General features: G+C 40.6%; 1 protein-coding gene across 3 annotated transcripts in view; it reads left to right on the top strand.

The window, feature by feature from the left end:
- Positions 1–24,522, top strand: part of frmd4a (FERM domain containing 4A) — an 81,341-nt gene that overhangs the window by 51,736 nt on the left and 5,083 nt on the right. Inside the window, exons 6-23 of one of the 3 annotated variants that reach the window (XM_047381954.1) lie at positions 1,856–1,912; positions 2,758–2,780; positions 6,075–6,158; positions 6,251–6,316; positions 6,410–6,467; positions 6,580–6,666; positions 13,364–13,440; positions 14,249–14,387; positions 15,382–15,523; positions 17,102–17,235; positions 17,334–17,456; positions 18,562–18,793; positions 18,934–18,990; positions 19,082–19,319; positions 20,736–20,894; positions 20,989–21,312; positions 21,432–22,009; positions 24,231–24,333. In XM_047381954.1, coding sequence (XP_047237910.1) covers positions 1,856–1,912; positions 2,758–2,780; positions 6,075–6,158; positions 6,251–6,316; positions 6,410–6,467; positions 6,580–6,666; positions 13,364–13,440; positions 14,249–14,387; positions 15,382–15,523; positions 17,102–17,235; positions 17,334–17,456; positions 18,562–18,793; positions 18,934–18,990; positions 19,082–19,319; positions 20,736–20,894; positions 20,989–21,312; positions 21,432–22,009; positions 24,231–24,333 — 2,681 coding nt within the window. Of the gene's footprint in view, positions 1–1,855; positions 1,913–2,757; positions 2,781–6,074; positions 6,159–6,250; positions 6,317–6,409; positions 6,468–6,579; positions 6,667–13,363; positions 13,441–14,211; positions 14,388–15,381; positions 15,524–17,101; positions 17,236–17,333; positions 17,457–18,561; positions 18,794–18,933; positions 18,991–19,081; positions 19,320–20,735; positions 20,895–20,988; positions 21,313–21,431; positions 22,010–24,230; positions 24,334–24,522 lie in introns of those variants that run through there. The other 2 variants (XM_047381946.1, XM_047381939.1) reach the window with 2 other exon arrangements.

Genomic DNA, 24,522 nt, shown 5'->3' on the forward strand with positions numbered 1-24,522 from the left:
TACAATACTGTATACACTCAATGCTTGGTTGGGGCTCGTTTTGCATGAATTACTGCGTCAATGTGGCGTGACATGGAGGTGATCAGTCAGATTCTGCACATGTGTGAAGGACGCTTGAGTTTCTTTAATAGTGGCCTTCTGCTCATCTGCATTGTTGGGTCTGGTGTCTCTCATCTTCGTCTTAACAAAAATCTATGGGAATTCAAGTCAGGTCAGATTGCTGGCCAGTAAAGCATAATGGTACCATAGTCATTAAAACAGGTGTTGGTACTTTTGCCAGCGTAGGCAGGTGTCAAGTCCTGCTGAGGAATAAAATCAGCATCTCCATAAAGCTCACCCACTTGACCAACACCTATAGATGACATGGCTTCCTAAATTATAACTCACCATGGAAACTTCAGACTGGAGCTTGAATTGTTTACCTATCCACTCTTCATTCAGCCTCTGGGAGCTGGATTTCAAATTGAAAGGATCAATTTACTTTTACATAAAAAAATACATTCGGATCATTGCGTCTATTCCTTGTTCTCCTAAGGCCAAGTAAGATGCTTCTCTCAGGACTAGCTTAATAGAAGGGATGTGACAGGTTTAACCCATGTCTTTGATCTAACCAAACTCTTGAATTGGGTTTGCTTCAGAATCCACTCAAAGCTTCAGTTATCCCTGTTGTTTTTGCAGCTTTTTCTACAAAATTGTTTTTCTTCCACTCAGCTTGCCACCAATCTGCTTGTTTACAATAATGTGTAGAGCCAGCTTCTTTAGCAATAACCATTTGTGGCTTAATCTTTCTTTCGGATAATATCAGTGACTGTCTGCTGGAGAAGTCTTTAACCTGCAGTTTTTTCCATGATGTGTAGGTCTGCAACATAACATATCTGTATTTAAAAATAGTTCATTGATCTTTTGTAATAAAGATATTGATTATTTTTCATTAACTGTTGGGAAAAATACTCAGAAATAACAGAAATAAAGACCAGAAATATATCACTGTCTACTGAATCTATTTAATATGAGTTTCACGTTTTGAATTATATTAACTGAGGAAAAAATACTTTTCGATCATAGATTCATCTATAAAGAAAACCTTTTACGTTGCTTAAGATCTTTTATCATCTGTATTCTGGTGGTAGTGAAAAAGCAGCCCATCGCGTCCCACATGGACTCCAAGTTAAACAACAAAGCCAATGCTTCCAGGTTCAGCAGAAGATGATCTTAAGAACATTTGGATCATTCAAAGTAGTAGGACTTTAAAATGCATTTGTCTTTTTATGTAAAATTTTGAACATGGCAAAATTCAGTTTCACCATAAAAGAACATGCACCAGGGAAAAAAAGTATCCGGTGATTTGTAGCCATCCTGGGTGGTATGCCCTCTGTGGCTTTTCTCATTCTCGTATTTCATCCAGACTGCCTGAACTTCCAACCAATTAAGAAGTGAAATGTAAAGCAGCATTCCTAGCATTCCTCACTCACTACTCGCATCCTGTTGACCCTTATCCTTTTGTCCAGTTTTGCATACGGAGAAAGTATCTCACACATTGCTGGTAAAAATGCAAACAAACCACACATGTATACATTCTTCTACACTTGTAGCTTCTCAGAGCTCTTGGCCTGATTAGCGTATTATTCGCTAATGAGTTTTTTTCAGAGCATACTTTGAAATCAACCACAACCCCACTTCACTTCCCTTCTTATCTCTGATTGGAGAGATTAGAAAAGAGTGAGAAATGTGGCTTGTACTGGAAAAGGAATTTACTCGCGTATCTTGAATGACAACGTTTATTTATCTGCTCGTTATCTCTTCCAAACAATGTATCATTCAAGGCTTTTAATTTTATCTTCTCTCATTTTTGCAGGAGCTCATTGAAGTGGACAGCGAGGTGGTCTTTGAATTAGCCTCCTACATCCTGCAAGTAAGAGTTTTTTGTATGAGTTATAACGTATGTGTGTGAATTGTTTTTTTGTTTTTTTGTTCAGCCCATACATTAATCCCAGTACTTGAGATATTCAATGGGCTGTTGGATGCAAATGAAATAGTCCTATAACAACTTAAACGTCTTCAACAGCCTTTGATCCCAATTCAAAATGTCTGATCTTACATAAACTGCTGGTTTCCTAATTAACAGATTAAACCTAAATTAGAAAATATGGTCGGCAATCACTTTTATGTGTGGGAAGGCGCTGGGGGCATTCAAATCCACATTAAATGGTCTTGCCTCTTTAAAGTTTAGTTTCTTCTGACTAAATCTTTGATGAAATTGTAAAATTTTCATCATCATTTTATGACTAAGTATTACTGCATATAAAACATGCATAGCTGACCGGAAATATTTTTCCGTTAGATACATTTTGTGGTGGAAAATAACATCAGGTTGTCTCTTCAATATCAAAACTCTTCCTCACCTCCATCCTTCTCTTTTTCTTGTCCCTCCCTTTGAGTAGGTCAGTCCATTAACTGTGATTATGCAAGGTCATGTTACACAGACTGGACTGAATGGTTTATATCTATGTGTGTTTGAGTGTGTTCGCCCCCTGTGTGCAGGTGCAGATGTTCAGTATCAGGTATCTCCACTGCTGTGCTTCAAAGGTTTCCCTCTAAATGAATGTTTAATGCCTCCCCTTTGTTCCAGCAGTGTGCCTTTTATTACTCATTTACCTCTACAAACAGAACATAAACACAGAATTTATGGTTACTGCTCAGTTATAATTCATGTATCTCTAATACGTTTTACTTTTTTACTCTCCTTTCCTTTCACAGGAAGGTAAAGGGGATTTTACCAGGTAAGCACCTCTGCAGGAATGAAATCAGATTTGCTCACCTAAAATACCATTCTATTCTAATACCATTTCAGTTGTTGTTTGGAGAGAGTATGCACTAAATACAATGAAAATACCTAAAACTAACAGGATATCTATATTAGTGTGCCTGCAATTGTAGCCTCTGACTTTAAAAGTTAATTTACTCCAAAATTTTACTCAAGACGTGATCCCTGTACTTTAGCCAGTCAGTGTAAAGAATGTGTCTGAAAGTGTGACTCTTGCTGTGTGTTGAACTTGAAAGCAGGAGCCCCGATAGGAAGACAACGGAGAATATATCAGCTGTTTGTCTGCTCCTGTTCTCCTTTGAACAGTGTTGTATCACTCCTTAAGTGACACACATCTCATGCAACTCTTTTCCTTTTCAAAACGTAACTTGGATGCACTGATTTGTTGCCTTTCTGTATGAAAAGCACAGATGTGACTTAGGACTTTTTATGGAGCTACCTATTCACAGAAAACTAATGTAATGATAGCAAGTGTTAAAAAAAGTGAAATATTTTTCGTTGTGTTTTTAATAGGGCTGCAATTAACAATTATTTTGCCAATTGATTAATAATTTTTTTTTATTAGCATATTTACTGACAAAGAAAGTTTTTCTTTTTTTTATATTGCGGCACTAGAGGCCTTTATTTTTCATTTCAGTAGGAAGACAGGAAAGAGGGGCAAAGAGAGGGGGAGACATTCGGCAAAGGTCGCCGGGTCCAGGACTCAAACCAGGGGCAGCCGCAACGGCGACTATAGCTTCTGCACATGGTCGCGCGCTTAACCCCTACACCACCAATGCTGTGCCCGAAAGTTTTTCATCTAAAATGTATATATGTTTTGTAAAATGGCCTAATTACTGCTCTGAGTGGCTTGTTCCTTCAGAAAATTACATGTTTTAGAGTCTGTATATTCCATTTAACGATTATTTGACAATATATTTATTTATTAAATTAACAATTATTTTAACAATCGATTAATCACGATTAATGCGATTCAATGTTTCAGCCCTAGTTTTTAATCTAAATTGAACTCAGTGGGTGTTGAGCTATCTGTTTCTGTAATATTTCATCTAAACAACGAACATAAAGCGTGGTCTGATAACAGACTACAGCAGCCGTCACCTTTGACCCCATTTCCGCCTGTGAAAGAATCAAATACACAAAGCATCGTACAGAAGGTTTGAATGTAACACTCTGGAGACATTCCTTTCATCTTTCTTCTCTTTACTTACCCCCCCTCAACACACACCACACACACACAGTCACACACGTATATTACTTTTCTAAATGTCCTTAAACTGTGCCATTTGTGTAGCCATATACTATTACATATTATTATTGCCGGCTTTACTAAATATATATACTATTGACTCGTTAGAGTATCCTTTCTAAAATTCTAATTCAAAAATACTTTTTTAATCCCAAAGAGAAATAAAATGTTGTTGTATGCCGGTTTCTTTTTAATGGTGATGTGTATCCTGTGGGATCCCCATAGCATAAAATCCTAGGGGAATTTTATGTAATAGGCCAACACAAATTTGTATATATTTGGAAATTTGTATTATTTTATAGTATAGTCAGTTTTTTACTTTACAAATAAATTCTTCTATTGTTCTCCTGGAAAGTGACAATACCAATCTACCAGTTTTAAACCTTTTGCAGCCTCTAACAGTTTTTGTTTTCAGCATTGTCCTGTATTTAGCTCCATCCATCTTCCCATCACCTCTGACCAGCTTCCTTATCCCTGAAGAAAAGCATCCCCACAGCATGATTCCACCAACACCACTACCATGTCTCAGCATGGGGATGGTGTATTCAACATGATGTGCAGCGTTAGTTTAACTTAGAGCAGCTGTTTCCACTTGTTTGCCTTGTCCCTACATGTCTTGTGGCACACTTCAATTGTAAATAGGACTTTTTATGGATTTCTTTTAACAATAGCTTTCTTCTTGCCAGTCTGCCATCAGTGCCAGATTTGTAGAGTGCACAATTACAAGTTGCCAGATTGGCAGATTCTTTCACATGAGCTGTGGATCTTTGTAGCTTCTCCAATGTCACCACAGGCCCCTTTACTGCCTGTGAGTTTAGGGTGATGGCGATGGCTTGGTAGTTTTTTATTTGGGTCCTATTGTCCCCAGTTTTGGATTAGGGATCAAAGAGAACTTCCTGGGGTGTTCAAAGCTTGGAACATGTTTTCTAACCTAACCTGGCATTAAACCTCCATAACTTTATCCCTGACCAGTTCGGTTGATTCCTTGGTCTTACTGATGTGATTTGTTCACTAATGTTCTCTAACAAACCTCTAATGCCTTCGCAGAACAGCTGTGTTAATACTGGGATTGATTTCCACACAGGTGCACTTAGATTGCCTTTAAAGGCTAATCATTTAGGGGCGTTAGATTAAAAGGGACTGAATCCAAATGTACGTCACACTTTTCAGATGTTTATTTGTAACAGAATTTTGAAAGGTTATGTGTTAACTTGTATTTGTCTGTCACGTAAAATCCCAATAAGTGGTAAAATCCCAATAATGTAAGTGGTTTTACCAAAACAAAACGTAAAAAAGTTCAGAGGGTGAGCTTATTTTTTGCAAGGCACTGTACTTAATAATTAGCATCATGAGCAGATATGAGCAAGAGCAGACACAGCTGTTTTCACACATCGAAGAACAGACAGGCTGGGCGATGGGATCTCTTCCAGAGACCTAGCTCATAGGTTGTCATGTTCCCAGGGCTTTCCCAATCTTCTGGGGCCTTTGGTGGAGGCTAGAGTGAGGCCTGGGGATTAGAGTAGAGCATTAAGAACTCTTGCCACTGGAGGTCTGAAAACTGGGCCAAGTCCTTGTAGCTTTCTGCATGGCTCCGTGTCTTATTTTCTCTATCTGCGTCTTAATCTGTTCCGGCTCCTTCCCTGATAGTTTTTATCCCCACTTATCTTTGCTTCTCTTTTGATTTGGAATCTGTATTTCTGTTGCTCTTTTTCTTCCAGCAGCTGTTTAGACTTAGACCACACCCAGTACTTAAAATAGAGCACATATTTTGGCCATCAGCACTTATTCTTCTTGTTTTTTTTACTGAATGCAGTTCTTGTACTCCCATTCCCTTTTGAAGAGGTTTGAAAACAGTTTAATAAATAGTATAAATTGTATATTCTTCTTTTAATGTCTGTTAGCATCTGTTAGGCTTTTATGTGCATGTAGAACCATCCTTAGCTCATCCTTAGACTTGGAGAAATATGGTTAACTACATTTCTTTTCCTATTTTTTGTGCAGCGATGATGCAACGAAGTCTGATCTGAAAAAGCTCCCTGCTCTGCCAACTCAAGCTCTTAAAGAGCACCCATCTTTGGCTTATTGGTGAGAACCTGCTCAGTTATTGATCATGCAGACTCATCCACTTTCTGTCTCCATAATGATGTCCTGTTTTCACCTATTGCTCTCTCTTACAGTGAAGACCGGGTAATAGAGCATTACAAGAAGCTCAGTGGGCAGTCTAGAGGGCAGGCTATTGTTAAGTATGTTTATTTGTCTCTGGTTTTGTTTATGTCCTGTATGTGGAAGACTTTCTTCTGTTCTTCATTAGATATATGTCTTTCTTCTCCTTACAGTTATATGAGCATTGTGGAATCTCTGCCCACATATGGAGTGCATTACTATGGTGTAAAGGTACAGTTTTACTGCTCTGCCTTTACTTTTATTCTCACATATGCACTTCACAGAGTTTTGTTTCCTCGGGGCCTGCAAGCAGATATCTGGGAAGTTTTGCTGTGTTTTTTAGGACAAGCAGGGGATCCCTTGGTGGCTGGGTCTAAGCTATAAAGGCATCTTTCAGTATGACTACCAGGACAAAGTGAAACCAAGGAAGGTGAGTTGGTGTTTCGTCCGATCTCTCCTGCACAAATTGATTGGACCTTCAATTTCTCTGTATTTATTTCCCATTAATAAAAGAGGTATATTTACGGGAACTCAAATAATACCGCTCTGAGTCTTCGTCTCGCCGTCTGATAGCGTGTACTCCTCTTTTCTCCTAAATTCCTGTTTATTTAGCTAACGTACTGGTTGTAAAATTAAATATATTTTCTTTGTTTTTTTGTCCATGATTTCTATGCACTTTGGGAAAGTATAGAATTTGATTTGAGTAATTTCCAGGTGTGAGAAACTGCTGAAAAAATACCCCTATATTTTGTCTTAGGTGTATTTTCACCCATCCACCCACCCATCCATCCACCCATCCATCCACCCACCCATCCATCCACCCATCCATCCATCCATCCACCCATCCATCCATCCACCCATCCATCCATCCATCCATCCATCCACCCATCCATCCACCCATCCATCCATCCATCCACCCATCCATCCATCCATCCATCCATCCACCCATCCATCCACCCATCCATCCACCCATCCATCCATCCATCCATCCATCCATCCATCCACCCATCCATCCACCCATCCATCCACCCATCCACCCATCCATCCACCCATCCACCCACCCATCCATCCATCCACCCATCCATCCATCCACCCATCCATCCATCCACCCACCCATCCATCCATCCACCCATCCATCCACCCATCCACCCATCCATCCATCCATCCATCCACCCATCCATCCACCCATCCATCCATCCATCCACCCATCCATCCACCCATCCATCCATCCACCCATCCATCCATCCATCCACCCATCCATCCATCCATCCATCCATCCACCCATCCATCCACCCATCCATCCACCCATCCACCCATCCATCCACCCATCCACCCACCCATCCATCCATCCACCCATCCATCCATCCATCCACCCATCCATCCACCCATCCATCCATCCATCCACCCATCCATCCATCCACCCATCCATCCATCCATCCATCCATCCATCCTCTCTTACAGTCTCTATCTGTGTGATTCTCCTGTAAATCCACAGTGAATATTTGCATTTTTACTTTTAATATACGGTAGGTTAGAAAGGAACTGAGATCTCTACTGATTATGGAAAATACTGCTATTAGGTCATGAAAAGCATGTCTGTAATTTGTAAATTTTGTATTTTGCTTTGCCTTTTGTCAATTTTGTCCTATCAGTGAGTCAGGCTATTGTCTGGAGACTTTCAGTCTATTAATGAAACATCCTGTCCTGGACTTATTTCTGCCTTTGTAAGGAAACCTTCCTTCCAGTCAGTGTGTTATTGGATGAAGTGACTCTCATCTTATTTTATCTTTGACTGCTGGTCCTCTTTAGGGTCTTAAACTCATTCATTCAGCCTTGTATCATGTGGTGTTAACCTCATTAACAACCTCTGGAAACCTACTGGCCATCTACTAAATGTCTTCCTGTTTGCCCTCTTTGTGAGTGCGCCTGCATCTTAATGTGGACATTTCAGTCCAAACTGTCTCATTAAAAAATCCTGAAGCAACCTAGGTGTTAGATCATTAATGTTATATTAAAATTCATTCCACTGAAGTCATATCCAATTCACAGACACATTAACAGAATATAGTCAAAAACCTTTTAATAGGTAAAAAACACAACATTTTTACTAAGAAACCTACTCATTTGCATTCATGCTGTTACCCCCCTAACCCAGTTGACAACAAAAAACAAAAGCAACACATGAACATGAATGATATTTGAAGAAGTACAGAAAGAGGTCAGAGCATTCCACCACAACTGACTTATCAAGTATCCAACAGCCATGGCAACAGTCAGCGTGAGTCACCGATCCATCATGCGTCAGTACTGACACACACACAAGCTTTCATGAGCGGAGACTGGAATAGCCTGGGCCTCTTTATGGCGGACTGCTTCTGCATCACACATTCAGCTAAACCCCATTGAGAACAGTACAGATTCTTTTCAATCAGGTGGTGAAAATCGGTCAGAGGATGTTTCACTTTCAGAGCTGAGGACTAAAAGAGAGAGAGGTCATCGATATATATGCACCTCTTATTTTTTGTTAGACAGGTCATCACTGTTTGAACTAGCGGAAGGCAGATTTTCAGATTAGATTGTCAGCCACTCGGTTCAGTACCAGTATAAGTAACCACTGACTCAGAGAGCAGCTTATTGAACATTTGAATCAGGAAAAATGTGTAACACCTTTAGTCACAATTATATATATATATATATATATATATATATATATATATATTAAACACAAGTACTTTTTTATTTCTGAAAGAGAAATTAACTTCACACTGTCTTGTATTATAAGTGCACACAGAAGGTTTTATGTTTGTAATTAAATTGTCTTTTCTACAAGAGCTGAGCCAACTGTTTTAAATCTAACTACCTACCAAATGCATTTAGGCTGTTAAACTCTCCATGCTGTTTTTTACACAGCAAATGCAAACATATGTACATCCTTGGGTTTACTTTGATCTGATTGCCCTAAATAAAATCCAGTTCAACCAATTCCCTTCAAAAGTCACCTTATTAAGTAGAACCCACCTATTTGTAATTTGAATAGATTCACCTTCCAGCAGGGGCAGCAACCCTAAAAGTACAACCAGGGTTGCAATGGTGCAGTTCAAGTTCAAATACTTTTGTACAGGATCATACACTGTGCAGCACAGCACATTAAAGGATGCAGAGAAAGCTGCCTTTGAAACTCTGTAGTTTTGTTTTTAATTCTTAATATATGTAAAGGAGAAATAAACCATAAAGAAAATAAAGTGTCTTTAGACTGATGTTGAGCTCCTTCACAACTGCTGGATATAATGCCAAACAGCAATACCCCCACCCATAGACAAAACAATTGTCTTTGTTGCCAAAAAAGTCCAAAAAAGAATAATACATTGTGTTATTGTCCTGACGTACGTTATTTAAATGTTCTATTCTTCTGTAATCTCCTGGGAGTCTGCTACACCAGAGAAAGGCATTTGCACTCTATCAGAATTGACCTTTACATATGTGATAGATGTGCGTTTGGTTGTGCTGACATTATTATGAGACAGGCGAGGGTCTGTACACATGAACGCTCTGTTCAGTGATGAATAATGACCAGTCACTTCCTTTGCCTGTGTGTTTGTGGCGTTGCGTAGGAGTAGTCTACGGCCAAGAGGAAGCGGGTCTGTAGTGTGCGCACACCTACATACACAACCTTAATAACAGAACCACCCAGTGGCTTTCACCTTCATCCTTAAAAAAACTAGCTGTTAAAAAAATCACAAAGACTACAAAGGTTTTAAAATAAAAAGCCTTATATTACTTTGAATTAAAAATTATTCATTATATAAGTAAAGAGTAGTATAGGTGTGCTGAAATAATGTGACAGTAGTGTTCAACACAATATAAACGCTTAACAAAAACGGACAGGAAACACTACAGTATAGGAAAACACTGAAGGATCTTCTGTAGTCTTCCTCTAGAACAGGGGTTCTCAAACTTTTCAAAAGCAGTACTTTCTGCCCTATTCTGATGCTCAGAATAGGGCAGAAAGTGTCATAATGCTGTATTTTTGTGGTGGACCATAGGCAGACAAGTACGGAGAGAGCAGAGTAGGATCAGTGAGAAAACTTCTTTAATTCTCAGCGCTTACTTACAGGCGAGTGCAGGGCAACAAACTGTCCAGATACAGGCATTGAAAACAGGTCACAAATAAGGGTAAATCCAAAGCTCCAACAAGACGTGGAAGACGTAACGCAAAGGACATATCACGAGGACATGGAATAGATATAACGACACCGCGTGGAACAAAGGACGAAGGCAAACTTAAATACAGACAAAGGTGGGCATGAAACAATAGGTCAGGTAATCAGAGGAACAGGGAACAGGTGAGACAAGGAGGCAGGGAAGCAGACAGGGCAGATGAACCAGATAGGGACAAATGAGGACCTGGAGGAGCTAGACGAAGAACAAAACTGTAAACGCAGAAACCAGAACACAGAACAGAAATACGAAGGACAGGGCAGAAAATAAACTTCAAAACTAAAAACGGAGGAACAGATCTAGACAGACAATCATCACACACATAAAAACACAGAACCTAGACAAATCAATAAGAAACCCAAAAACACACCTGAAGCATAGAAACTAAAACTACCATCACCAGAAGTAAACAGGAAAAACACCTAACTAAATGAAAGTAAACAAACAGCAAACCAAAAACTTCTAGCTAAAGTAAACAAAAACCCAAAACGAAGTCCAAAATGTCACATCCTGACCGAAAGGGGGTTCAAGTGATTTGATTGTTGGTGTCAGATGGGGTAGCCTGAGTATTTCAGAAAATACTGGTCTACTGAGATTTTCACAAACAAGCAACTCACATTTACATAGGATGGTTCTAATATGAGGAAATAATCTGTGAGAAGCACTTGTGTGGATGAAAGTGCATGTTGAGAGATCAAAGGTCAGAGGGTACTGGGCAGATAGGTTCAAGGTAATAGAAAACCAGCCGTGGCTCAAAGAAGCACTAGTCACAGCCAAGGTATGTGGAATACAGTCTCTAGACACGCAACACGTTGAACCTTAAAGAAGATGGGCTATAGTAGCAGAAGACATCACAGGGTACTATTCCTGTCAGCTAGGAACAGGAACTTGTAGCTATAATCCACATAGATCTGCCAACTTTGAGCATAGAGTAGATAGAGATAGCATAGTAGATTAAGATCTAATGACTTCCAGTTTCACCTGCAGCATTCAGGTGAAAGCATCAGAATTTGGGGTGCAAAGAATGGATTTATTCTGCCTTCTATCAAGAGTCCAGGCTGGTGGTGGTGCTGTAATGGTGTGGGAGATATGTTCTTGTCATACTTTGGGCCCCATAGTAACAGCTGAGCATTGTTTAAACACCATAGTGTACTTGAGTATTGTTATGACCAGTCCAGCCCTTCATGATCGCAGTGTACTCATTTTTTGATGGCTACTTCCACCAGTAAAAACACACCATAGTACACAGCTCAGGTGTTCACACACTGGTTTCTTGAAAATGACAATGAGTTCACTGAAACCTAAGGGCCTCTACAGTAATCACATTTCAATCCACCAACTATTTGTATCGATGCCACAAAAAATTAAGGCATATCCAAAGGCAAAAAGGGCTTCAACACAGTACTAGCAAGGTGTACCAGAAGTCAGTGGTGAGTAACTAAATCTCATATTGCTCATTGTAATTAAGTTGTCACTGAGAACAGCAATTAGCATATCTCACTGGACTTCTTACTAGCAAATTGAACATGGTTGAACTGAGATTATATTGGTGAAGTAGTAGTTTTTAAAGCTCCCTCAGCTTCACGTTTCTGATGTTTTAGGTTTGATTTATTTGAACTAGACATCTTTTTGGCTGTTTGTGTGTATGAGCCCTAAATCACAGTTAATTAGTCTTGTATTTACACTGTAAAGGGTTGTAATGAGTACCACTAACAGCAACTCAAGTACCACCAATTTGAGAACCATGGCCCCAGAAAACCGTTTCAAACACCTCTTATCTTATGTAACTAACGCACCCACACATGCTCAGACTCTGCCCTGACTGCTATATTTAGCACCACGCTACATTAGAAGTTCACACTCCACTGAAACTTTAAGGTGTAGCAGTAGTTTTAATAAAGCAGCTGATTTTGTTCCCCCAGACAATTGCATACTTATAGATGCACAGACTTCAACAGTATATTTATTTATTGTTTTCTGTGCATTACCTTAACACCTCCCTGCCCAGGGGGTCCCTTTGCTTTATATCTTTCATACTGTTTGCTACTTCTGTTATTCTTGATCGATGGAGAAAATTCTCCTCATTCTAATTTCTCAGTTGACAAGAACAAGACTCAGACTTTGTGAATGTTTGTGTTCGCTCACATACAGCTCTGACTAACAAAGCAATAGCACTTCAATCACAGGCCCGCAGAAAGCCTCACTCCTTCTTTTCCATCCTACACAAACACACACAACCTCAACACACACCTCCCAACTGTAGCCTGGAGCTGAACACAGAGTCCCTAAGGGAGGGAGGAGGGGTCACGAGGAGGGGATAAACTCCCCTTCTCGTTTCTAAACCCTCCCAGCAAAACTGCAGGAGAGGAGGAAACTTAACTTTACTCACTTTCTCAGCACAAACACACACACACACATGGTTCCAGATGGTGAACACACACCACCTCAAATCTCTCTTTTCCTCTATACGCCTGGAAGGACTGAACCTACACACTTGCTGCGGAGCGCGTCTTTAGGGAAGCTTTGCTACACAGCTGGCTTGGACTTTATTTCACAGAGAAGCAAATGGTTCATGAAGGAAGAGGACTTAAAAAAAAAAAAAATCAATCCTGCTTCTGCTGACACTGTCTTCATTCAGAGTGAAGTCACCCAGTTCTGGGATCCTTTGTGGAAAGACCGCCTTGTCTTGACTTGATCATAGACCTCCAGATTTTAGGTCCAATCTTACTGTTTCCTAACAGCTCCTTTCTTATCAGCTTTTCTTTTTCTCCCTACTTCTCTGTGTCCTTTGCCTGTTCCTGCCAAACAAAAAGAAGCATTCTTGGAAGAAATCGGGCTGTGAGGATTTAATGTGAAGCACGTTTTCCTGTGAGCTCTTCTAAAGACTGTCTGTTTCTCCTAAACCTCAGGTGTTCCAATGGCGTCAGCTAGAGAACCTCTACTTCAGAGAGAAGAAGTTTTCAGTGGAAGTTCATGACCCCAGGAGGTAAATTTATATCACAAACCCAAGTTCCTGAAACATTTGATTGTTTTGTGCTTTATATTGCCTTGAGTTTTTAGACCATCATTAAGTCATTACAGTCCATTTTGTTGATCTCACCTTTTAAGGTTAAAAAAACATATACTAATTTAAATGGAATAGAATAAAATAGAATAAATTTAATTTTCATTAGCTGTGCACACCTTCCAGAGGGTTTGACTTTAAATTACTCGTCTGACATATGGAGATTTGCAGAGATTCAAAGTATATTCTGTGTTTAGCAGGAAAAAAGAGCTTGGAGTCTAATTTAGTCAAAATGGTAAAATTTGTCTTGGCAGCACAGCAGAAGGTTGAGGATGTCATGGTGCAGCAGATTGATAGTCTGAGTTTTAAACATGTGTTCACACACACTGGGTAAAGCTATGATAGATTATAGGAGATGGAGAGATGGCTGTGTGATAGTTCTTTGTAGACGAAATGACCTCTTTTGTGTTTGTTTAACATGGCTATATAAATGGAGTGTTATTCTACAGACAGAAAGGGAGGGAATGGATGAAAAAAGAGACAGGCAGGGTGAAACAGGGAGCAGCGGTGTGTTCTTTAAAGGAAGCTGTCATTAGAGCAAGCTGGTCTGCTGCTCCGCTACAGATGTGTGTTTAAAAAAGGATGAGTAAACAATTTTGGACATTGTGTGTGGCTTTGCTAAAAAAAACATGTATCATCATTATTTGCCAGTCTCAGTAGCAGCAGTAGTTACTAGACATGTTTTGTCTTCAGTGTATATAAGGAGGCCTTGTGTCCGTTCCTACAGTAGGGCGTCGGTAACAAGAAGGACGTTTGGACACAGTGGCATTGCTGTGCACACCTGGTACGCCTGTCCTGCCCTCATCAAGTCCATCTGGGCCATGGCTATCAGCCAGCATCAGTTCTACTTGGACCGCAAGCAAAGCAAGGTCAGTTTTAAAGCATTAAGACAGAGAATACAAAGTAGAATAGGGTCCACAAATGTATTTGTTTCAGTTATTCGGACAAAATGTGAAACTCACGTTTTATAGATTCATTACACACAGAGTTATACTTCAAGTGTTTATTTCTATTGATTTAAATGATTATGATTTACTGCTAATGAAAACTCAAAACTGTCAGACAATTTTATTTTACAAAAGAGCAATTAAAAAATGTTTATTGCAGAAAATTGGGCCTACTAAAAAGTATGCCAATATACTGTACATGTGTATATGTCCTGTTGCCTTCAGCTCATCTCCAATGGTGGTGCTGTTGCCTCTCATGTTCTCTTTGACCTCGATTTCCATATACAATGCAAAATATTTTTCTGACGTTTCTGTTAGCAGTTAGCATGGCCCATGTCTGTGCGTGGTATCTCTTGGGACACTGACTCCAGTTGTAGTCCCAGGTCTTGTGAATCTCCCCTAAACTCTTAAATGACCTTTATTTCATAGTTGTTTCAAGGGTGTGTTTTTCTCCAATAATCTGCACCACCTTCTATTATACTTTTACCTTCCACTAAACTTTACAATATTATGCGTGAATCCAGCTCTTTTTAAAGCCACCTTCTCTAGTAATGACCTTATTTGGGTTACCCCTCTTGTGGTGGGAGTCAGTGACTGTCTTCTAAACACCTACAATGTCAGCAGTCTCTTTGGATAGGCCATAACATGGCCATTATATAAATAAGTTCTAAATTAAAATGTATTTTTTGGGAGTCTTATGTAATATTCTAATTATCTGAGAAACCAGATTTTGGGTTTTCATTGCCTGTTATTCAAATTAACAGAAATAAACGTTTGAAGTTTATCTTTCTGTGTGATAACTCTGCATATGTTTTTTAAATTGAATTATTAAAATAAAATGATTGATTATATCCTAATTTATTGAGATGCTGCTGTATTTGTACATTTTTCAAACATTCCTATTTTATCTTTGCAGTCAAAGATCCATGCTGCACGTAGTCTGAGCGAGATCGCGATAGATCTTACAGAAACAGGAACTTTAAAGACCTCCAAACTGGCCAACATGGGCAGCAAGGGCAAGATTATCAGTGGCAGCAGTGGCAGTCTGCTCTCCTCAGGTCAGTGTGTGTGTTGGTGAAAATTAAAACAAAAAGGAAAAATCTGACAGGTGCTCAAGGAGAAAGATTACTACAAGACTCTATGTGTTTGCCTGTGTTGGCATTGCCAGTGAGAAGCTTTGGAGGGACAGAAACAGCTGTCCCTGGAAACAGAATACTCATTCTCTGTTGAATGTTCTCACGCATATACTGTACAAACACTCCACCCTGTGTCTTTCAGTATGTATGGAATACCACTCCCACCCTCCATGTCACAGATTCATCCTCCAGAGAGTCCTGCCTCCTCTAAATTTAGGGGGTGAGAGAATGAAAGGGCGGCAGTATAAATACAAATTTGCCATTGCCTTTAAAACAATGCTTATCTATGCTAAACAAGTGATGAATGGGACAGGAAGATTTGTGTTTGAGCTAAAATTAGAAATGAAAGGAAAATGTCCTTTAAATATCAGAACGCCATTTTGAATGTAATAAGGAACTACTGTCCTGGAAAAATTTGATACCAATATTTAGCTAATAGGAAAAACGTTATTTACACTGTCAAACACAGACGATATGGGCTTGTCTCACTGACACAAGTTATTTGTAGTATTTAAGTTATTCATGTAGTTCTTCGTTGAACAAAGTAATGTTTTATGGAAGTGACTAGACTATATGTATAAAAACCTGCCATGGACTGGCGACCTGTCCAGGGTGTACTCTGCCTCTCACCCGTTGGCTGGATGGATGGATGGATGGATGGATGGATGGATGGATGGATGGATGGATGGATGGATGGATGGTAGGTAGGTAGGTAGGTAGGGTAGGTAGGTAGGTAGGTAGGTAGGTAGGTAGGTAGGTAGGTAGGTAGGCAGGTAGGTAGGTAGGTAGGTAGGTAGGTAGGTAGGTAGGTAGGTAGGTAGGTAGGTAGGTAGGTAGGTAGGTAGGTAGGTAGGTAGGTAGGTAGGTAGGTAGGTAGGTAGGTAGGTGGATTGTGTGCAGTTGTAAACTATACACAGTTCAGTTTTACCTCTGTGTACGTGGAAGTTATTACAAACTTTGACTTTAAAAATAATGCATCTCACAACAGAAAGATTCTGTTTTGGTTTTGTAGTTTTTGTGTAACAAAACATTTTCAGCATTGGTTATGTTTGTATTGTCTAAAAGGTCAACCACACAGTGAACCACATTAGGACAATGAGAAAACGACAGAAATGAACAGGGTTTCTCACTGTGTGTGTGTGTGTGTGTGTGTGTGTGTGTGTGTGTGTGTGTGTGTGTGTGTGTGTGTGTGTGTGTGTGTGTGTGTGTGTGTGTGTGTGTGTGTTGCTTTCAATGTGGCATAGTACAAAGAAGACTGGCACCATATCCGGACCTTGAAGACGTGCGTCACTGACTTTGTCCTAAACTGCCCCTTTTCTCTAAACACTTGCATGTTCGCACAAGCACAGCTCTAAAACTCAGCTTCCTTATCAAAACGTTCCATTCGCTTCCCTGTAAACATCCTGCAGGAGCAGCAGGTGCACATGCAGCTCCTCTCCCCCTTCTCTAATCTGCCGCTCCTGACTCTGTCTTATTTTTTGTGTTGTCTGCACCCTGCAGGCTCTCAGGAATCAGACAGTTCCCAAACTGCTAAGAAGGACATGCTGGCAGCACTGAGGGCCAGGCAGGAAGCTCTGGAGGAAACCCTACGGCAGAGACTAGAGGAACTCAAAAGCATCTGTATCAGAGAAGCGGTATGAGAAAAATAGTCACAGAACTGGCAAATATTTTTGGAAACTTAAATACTTCCTAGAATTCTTTTTTAAACTTTATTACCCTAATGATTTTCCAGGAACTGACAGGAAAACTTCCAAAGGAATATCCTCTGGATCCCGGAGAGGAGCCACCCACAGTGAGGCGGAAGATTGGCACAGCCTTCAAACTGGATGAGCAGAAAATCTTACCAAAGGGCGAGGTAATGGCCTAATTCCCAGGGCCCCTCACCGGCACCTTTTCTATATAAGCCTGAGTCTCCTTTTTTTCCAAATGAGTATAGTAAAAACATGAGATCATAAAGCTAATACAAGCATATTTAAAACCAATGTTGACATTTGTTCCCAGAAAAGCCCACAATCGGACATATCTTGCACCTAGAAGAAGTTTAGCTTTTTTTCTTTTGCTTAGTTTTTGTGCCACGGGTAGTTTTTCCAACGGAGCAGACCTTCTAAATATAGTCTGACTGCATTTTAACCACAGGAAGTGTTGATAGTAGGATTGTGTTCGTGCCTGAATGTGTGTGTGTGTGTGTGTGTGTGTGTGTGTGTGTTTCACTGAGATTGTTTTCTTTGAAAAGAATCCAGGGACACAGAATCACCAAAACCACCTTCCAAGCAGAAAGATGTGTCATAATTTTACACTAAGCACTTTAAACTGCACACAGAAATAGAAGCTGCTATAGCAGTGCTGCATTGCCACTATTACTGAAACATTCTTTAGAACTGATATAGTCCAATATTAAGAGAACCAAAAGGTAATACATTATCGTCCTGTCTCTGCTGAGGCAACCAAAATCATGTGTTTGCGCTCTCAAATGACCGCTTATGGGGGAGAGCTACTTTTGTGTCACAAGGCAACAATCCCATTTACCAGTCAGGGCTGTGCAAGGCTTTGCATGTCTACGCTATACTTGTATTTGCATGTATGTGCTGTTTTGAATATGTTTGCTTTGGTCAACCTGATCTGCTCCACAAATCTCCTGAGTGCTGCTGTGTAGGAGTGGATAGATTGATGCTGGGGTGTTATTGGGGGACACTGGGTCTTAATAGAGACTATGCAGTGGTGAGAAAATGTTAAGCTACAGCACAGATCAATGATTTGCACAGTGTGTTTTTACTGGCACGGATATCTCTGTGCGTGTCTGACCGAATGTGTGACATGGGAGAGTTAGTATTATTTGGTTTCTGGAAGCTCGGGCTTGTTGTTTCTGGATTTTTCATTCGTTTCTGTTGCTACAACATTAACGGAATCCAGCAACTTTTTGCTTCTTTTATATAAAGTTTGCACTTGTGTGTTTATGGCAGGAGGAGGAGCTTGAGCGTTTGGAGCGGGAGTTTGCCATTCAGTCGCAGATTACAGAGGCGGCCAGGCGTCTCGCCAGCGATCCTCACGTGGGCAGCAAGAAGCTGAAGAAGCAGAGGAAAACTTCTTATCTTAATGCACTGAAGAAGCTCCAGGAAATTGAAAACTCTATCAACGAGTACCGGGTCCGCTCTGGCAAGAAGCCCACACAGAGGGCGTCACTTATCATAGAAGGTACCGATTTATCCGGCGATGCACTGATCACAGATTTCGTGGCTGATTTATGATTACTGTTTCCAGTTTGTCTTAAGAGTTATAAAGATAAACAAAATGCGAAATATTTTCTAATTTCTTTCTGTTTTGTTTTCCTGCAGAAGCCAATATTTGTTCTGAGGACAGTTCATTGTCTGATGCGCTGGTCTTAGATGATGGTAAATCTTTTCTTAAATTGCCCACATGAATGTTAGGCTTTCATACATCATAATGATAATTTATAGAGATATGACCCCTTTTTCATTTCAGACGATCCTCAAGTTACAGGTACCCCAACCTTCTCTCCTGTAGCATCGCCTCATAAAGGCCTCCCTCCACGACCCCCCTCCCACAGCCGGCCTCCCCCCCCGCAGTCCCTGGATGGACTGCGACACATGCACTACACTCGCTCTGACTATGATAAATCTCCCATCAAACCCAAGATGTGGAGCGAATCGTCACTGGATGAGCCCTACGAAAAAGCAAAGAAACGCTCTTCTCACTCGAGGTATTCTCACTCTTCTAATGGTAGTGTGCAGCTGACTGTGTTTATTAAAGTATTCACACGTCATGTTACTTCTACAAACTGCAATGTAGAAGTAACTGAAATTTTAGGTGATAGACCAACACAAAGTAGCACATAATTGTGAAGTGGAATAAAAAGCATTCATATTTTTTTGCGTTTTAGCAAGAAAATAAAAAGGGGGGTTATTATATTTGTCGTGCTATACTCTGATAACCCTAAATAAAATCCAGTACCATCCATTGCCCCCCAGAGGGTAGCTGTTCTGTGAAGGTCTCAGAGGTTTGTTAGAAAACATCAGTGAACAAACAGCTTCATGAAGACCAACGGTCAGGGAGATAGTTGTGGAGAAGAAAACCATATCTCAAGCTTTTAACTTCTGACAGAACACCCTTCAATTCATTTCCAGAATGGAAATAATATAGCACAGCTCCAAAACTACTGAAACATTGCTTTCCACCTAAACTGTCAGGACATGCAAGGAGAGCAATTATCAGAGAAGCAGCCATGGGAGCGCTGGAAGATGTACAGAGATCAACAGCTCAGGTGGAATAATTTACTTCCAGGACATATTTTACTGGGGGGCTTCACAAATCTAACCCTAATAAAAGAGTGGTGAAGAAGAGGGTCTTTGTTGAAAGAAAGCTATAGAAAGTCTTGTTGCAGTTTGCTGTGTAGGGGATGAAGCAAACATGTGGTAGAAGTTGTCCTGGTCGGGAGAAACCAAAGTTAAAGTCGAGGAGGAAAAAAAACACTACACATCACCCTGAACATTATCCTTCCTCAGTGTGAAAAGTAGTTCTGGTGGCATCATGGGGGGAGGATGCGTTTCTTCAGCGGGGCAAGAAAGCTGCTCAGAGGTCATGGAGATGGATGGAGCTAGATACAGAGCAATCCTGGAAGAAAACGTGTTTAAGGCTACAAAAGACTCGAGACCACATATTCACGTTAGAATTCACAGACGTTCTTCATCCAGTTTGGTCGAAATGGAGGTATTGTGTGATGAATAATAGGCAAGATATTTGGTTTCCAGCTGTGCATTCAAATATAATGCAAAAGACCCGAAACTGTGAAAGGTGGCTCAATGAAGTATTGACTCAAGGAGGGCAGAAAAACGATCACAAATGTCACTCTTGACAGAGTTGTTTTTGTAACGTTTTAAAACAATTATCATTTCACAATTATGCACCACTTTTACACATAAGATTCCAATAAAATGCATTGAAGTTTCGTGTTGTAATGTGACAAAATGTGCTTTTGCTTATGTTAAATGTAAATCCATTTAGAGCAAACATTAATCTCTTTAAAATAAGTAGAATTAACAGAAGTTGAAGCCAGCAGATGCACATAGCACATGCATGTATGTGTGGAAAGAAATAACTTTTTTTTACCTCTGTTCAGTCACAGGCGTTTTCCAAGTTCTGGCAGTGCCGAAGCAGGGGGCAGCAACTCCCTTCAGGGCAGCCCGATCAGGAGCACTCCTCACTGGAACTCTCAGTCCAGTATGCCATCAACACCGGACCTGAGAACTAGAATTCCACACTATGTACATTCCACCAGGTCAGTCACCGTACTAATGAGCCCAAAGCCTAAACAGCAAATCAATGTATCTTGAAATGTCATTTGTAACCTTTGCTTATTCCTCATTTTATAGGTCAGTGGACATCAGTCCCACACGTCTGCACAGTCTCTCTCAGCACTTTAGGAATCGCAGCTCCAGCCTTGAGTCCCAGGGCAAACTGCTGGCGTCCGATCCTGATGCACATCTGCACACCGTGGGCAGTCCCGACTTTTTCCTTGGTCCGGGACGAGGCTCCAATGGCTCTGACCCACTGGATGACTGTTCATCTTGCACCAGCCAAAGTAGCTCAGAGCATTATTGCCCCTCTGGCGGACCTCCTGGCAGCAACCCAAACTACTCTACTCTGGGAGAGGACTCACCTTCCAAAGCCAGGCAGAGACAACGGCAAAGGCACAGGTGAGTGCATGGCCTTGAAGTGAAATAGGCTCCATGGACTGTCGTTTTTATTATTATATGTTCAATTTATTAAAAAGACTGTCCCAATAAAGGCAAACATCAACATGTCTTCTCCACAGGTCTGCTGGTCACTTGGGTTCTTCTAACTCGGGCTCTATGCCAAATCTGGCAGCTAAAAACGGCTCCATTGGAGGCTCAGGTGGAGTTGGGATCGGAGGCGGGCATCATGGTGTTTACCTCCACAGCCAGAGCCAGCCCTCCTCTCAGTATCGCATCAAGGAGTACCCTCTATATGTGGAGGGCAGCTCCAACGGTGTGGTGGTGCGCAGCCTGGAGAGCGATCAAGAGGGTCATTACAGTGTGAAGGCCCAGTTTAAGACCTCCAGCTCCTACACAGCCGGCGGACTTTACAAGGAGGCCTGGGGTGGAGAGGAGGGAGGAGAGGGAAGCGGCCGGCTCACGCCATCTCGATCTCAGATTGTACGGACTCCATCGTTAGGGAGAGAGGGTGGCGGAGGAGGGGGTAGGGCAGCGGTGTCTGAGGAGCTGCGTTATTGGTACCAGAGGTCTTCAGGGAGTCTGAAAGAAAGAAGCCACTCACATTCAGGATCCACATCTTCTGAGACTGGGTCACAGCAAGGCACTCTGGGACATGGACGGGGTAGCAGAGTTGGATCACTCGCCAAGGGCTCACCAGGTGTGCTTTCAACTACTTTTATTAAACTCCGTATATCAAAGTTAACAGACCTTTAGCTGTTTCCAATTACAGAAAAAGAGTATTCGTTTTTATTCAGCCTTGCAGTTAAGGCCAGTTAAACATGATGTGATAAAAACTAACCTACTAATTATGACATGTTTCCTATTCTTTCTCTATATATTAAAAGGGATTCAGAGTAAGAACACATTTATTTGAATTTTCTTCGTATGGGCAATCGTGCAGTTTTTATTTTCAGGGTGGAAGGTCAATTGAAACCATATGACAAAATCTTATGATTCAAAAATAGAATAGAAAATATCTGGACAGTTGAACTTTGGAGTTGGGACACAGGCATGTGAGCGAACATGGAGCCTGAAAACTGCTGGTGTTGATGAATGAGCAGAATTAGCCGGTTACTGAAAATTCAAGTGAGAGAGAGTCATCTGACAGCAGAGAGAAGGGTAAGAAGAGATAAAAATCAGCATGGAAGAGAAATGTTGGAACAGAAATTAAATTTAAAGTAACAGAGGGGAACAATTGCATACTTGAAAGCAGAATTCACAATAATACAATAAGAAGGCACAATTAACAAAAACTATCTCTACACATTATGAATTTATGTTGTAATCAGTAACCTACCTATGATCATGTTTTTTCTGGAGGTGTGGTAGGGCTATCTGGTTTCCTGGATCCCATCATAAGTCAGTCTTCTTGGTAATTATTCTTGGTATTGGTGGCGGATCGTGCAGCAGTTTGCAGGGTATGTTGTCAAAACTGTCCCTTTAGGTAAGAGCCTGGTCCCCTTCAATAACCACTTAGATGTGTCCTTTGTTGCCAAATTATTCAGAAACATATGTAAGGTTACATATCTAGTCACACAGAGCTCAGAGGACAAATGTGATTAAAAACAAAAACTATTAGCACACCATACTTACCAGTACTCTGTAAACTAATGCCTTCTGGAAGTCATGTATGCAGAATGCAAAAGTTGGTTAGTTGTAATGGTGGATTTTATTCAGTTAAATAATAATTTACAATGAAATGGCTGCAAAAAATAGAAAAATAGTTTTTGGAGCACCAGTGACCTTCATTTTTGTTACTTTTTTCAAAAGTGGGCAGACAGGAAATGGGGTAGGAGGGGAAGACATGCAGCACAGGTCTGTGGGGTCGGGGACTTCAAGCCTCTGAATATGGGTCGTGCACTCCGCTATACCGCCGCACCCTTTATCTGGATTTCATGTCCTATTATTAAGTTTGTATTCAGAAAACTGCCTGAAATTGTGGTAATCTGTGTCCTTTTTAACATTTTTATTTAGATAGACACTATCTTGAAATACACTGACATTATGACCCCCAGTCTAATATGAAGGATGTTTGTTTTGGTACAAAACAAGTTTGACAAATAACAGCTGGAAATAAATACTTCTGGGGCTGCCCTCTGAGGTCCGGCACTGAAGCCTCTGCAGGCTGGTTTGGACTCTGTAGCTTGTGGGTTGGGGTTTCGATGATGGAGACCTGTGTCCAAAATGTGCTAACAGCTCCTATCAGATCTAGAGACTCTCCATTGTTTTTGTTTTTTTTTACCTTGTCTATCATTGATGTTTTCTTTAACCCAGTGGGCAAATCGGTATAGAAGTTAAACATGCTCACACTAGACATATATTAAGTCTTGGTATGCTATATGTAGTTTTAGATGTTGCTCTTGTCATTTTTCATGTCTGGATTAGTAGGAGGAAAAAAAAACTGACTTTCCAAACTTTTTTAACTTCGTCAATAAACCTAGAAATGCCTTGTAAACGTGTTGGTTTTATATTCAAAATGTGATGCTTTGTGATGGATTTTAACATTTTTCCGATCAGTACGTTTGATTTATGTATTTTATGACCAAACACACGAGTTAAAAATATAAAAACGTTTTTTTTACAAACCAAATAAAGGTACTGAAGTTCCCAAACAGTGCTGTAAAGAATCTGATTTAGCATAAGATACTACAGACCTTCTTTGACAAACGAAAGAGATTCGAGCTGATCTAATGTTAACCCAGATGCCAGAAAACAAACAAAACTTGCAGAATTTTTTGACCCCAGAGGCAAAAGGCTTTTGTTCCACTGAGACCACATCCCCTACCCCACATACGAAGCATAGCTTGAATTTCTTATGTGCCTCACCACTTTGTCACCTTTATCCGTGTTGCATGACTAACTGTCGGTTCTCCCTTCAGCTGCGTCCCCTCACAGCCAGAGGAGTCTGACACCATCCAACGAGCACCCAACCACGCCCACACCGCCCTGTAGCCCACAGCACATCATCAACTGGAAGAGTGGGTAAGAAACACACATGAACGGACTGACGAGGGTATTGCAAGGCTTTAGCTTCTGCGTTATCATGTTTGCCCAGAACTGACCTATAACATACTCACAAGCTTTGGTTTCGTTTCTATTTCTGTCAGATATTGTTTTCTCATTACGCTTTATGTGATTTGGTTTCTTTTTCAAAGCTTGTCTAACTTCAAC

This window comes from Girardinichthys multiradiatus, chromosome 2 (genome assembly GCF_021462225.1).
Source record: "Girardinichthys multiradiatus isolate DD_20200921_A chromosome 2, DD_fGirMul_XY1, whole genome shotgun sequence".
Taxonomy (NCBI): Eukaryota; Metazoa; Chordata; class Actinopteri; order Cyprinodontiformes; family Goodeidae; genus Girardinichthys; species Girardinichthys multiradiatus.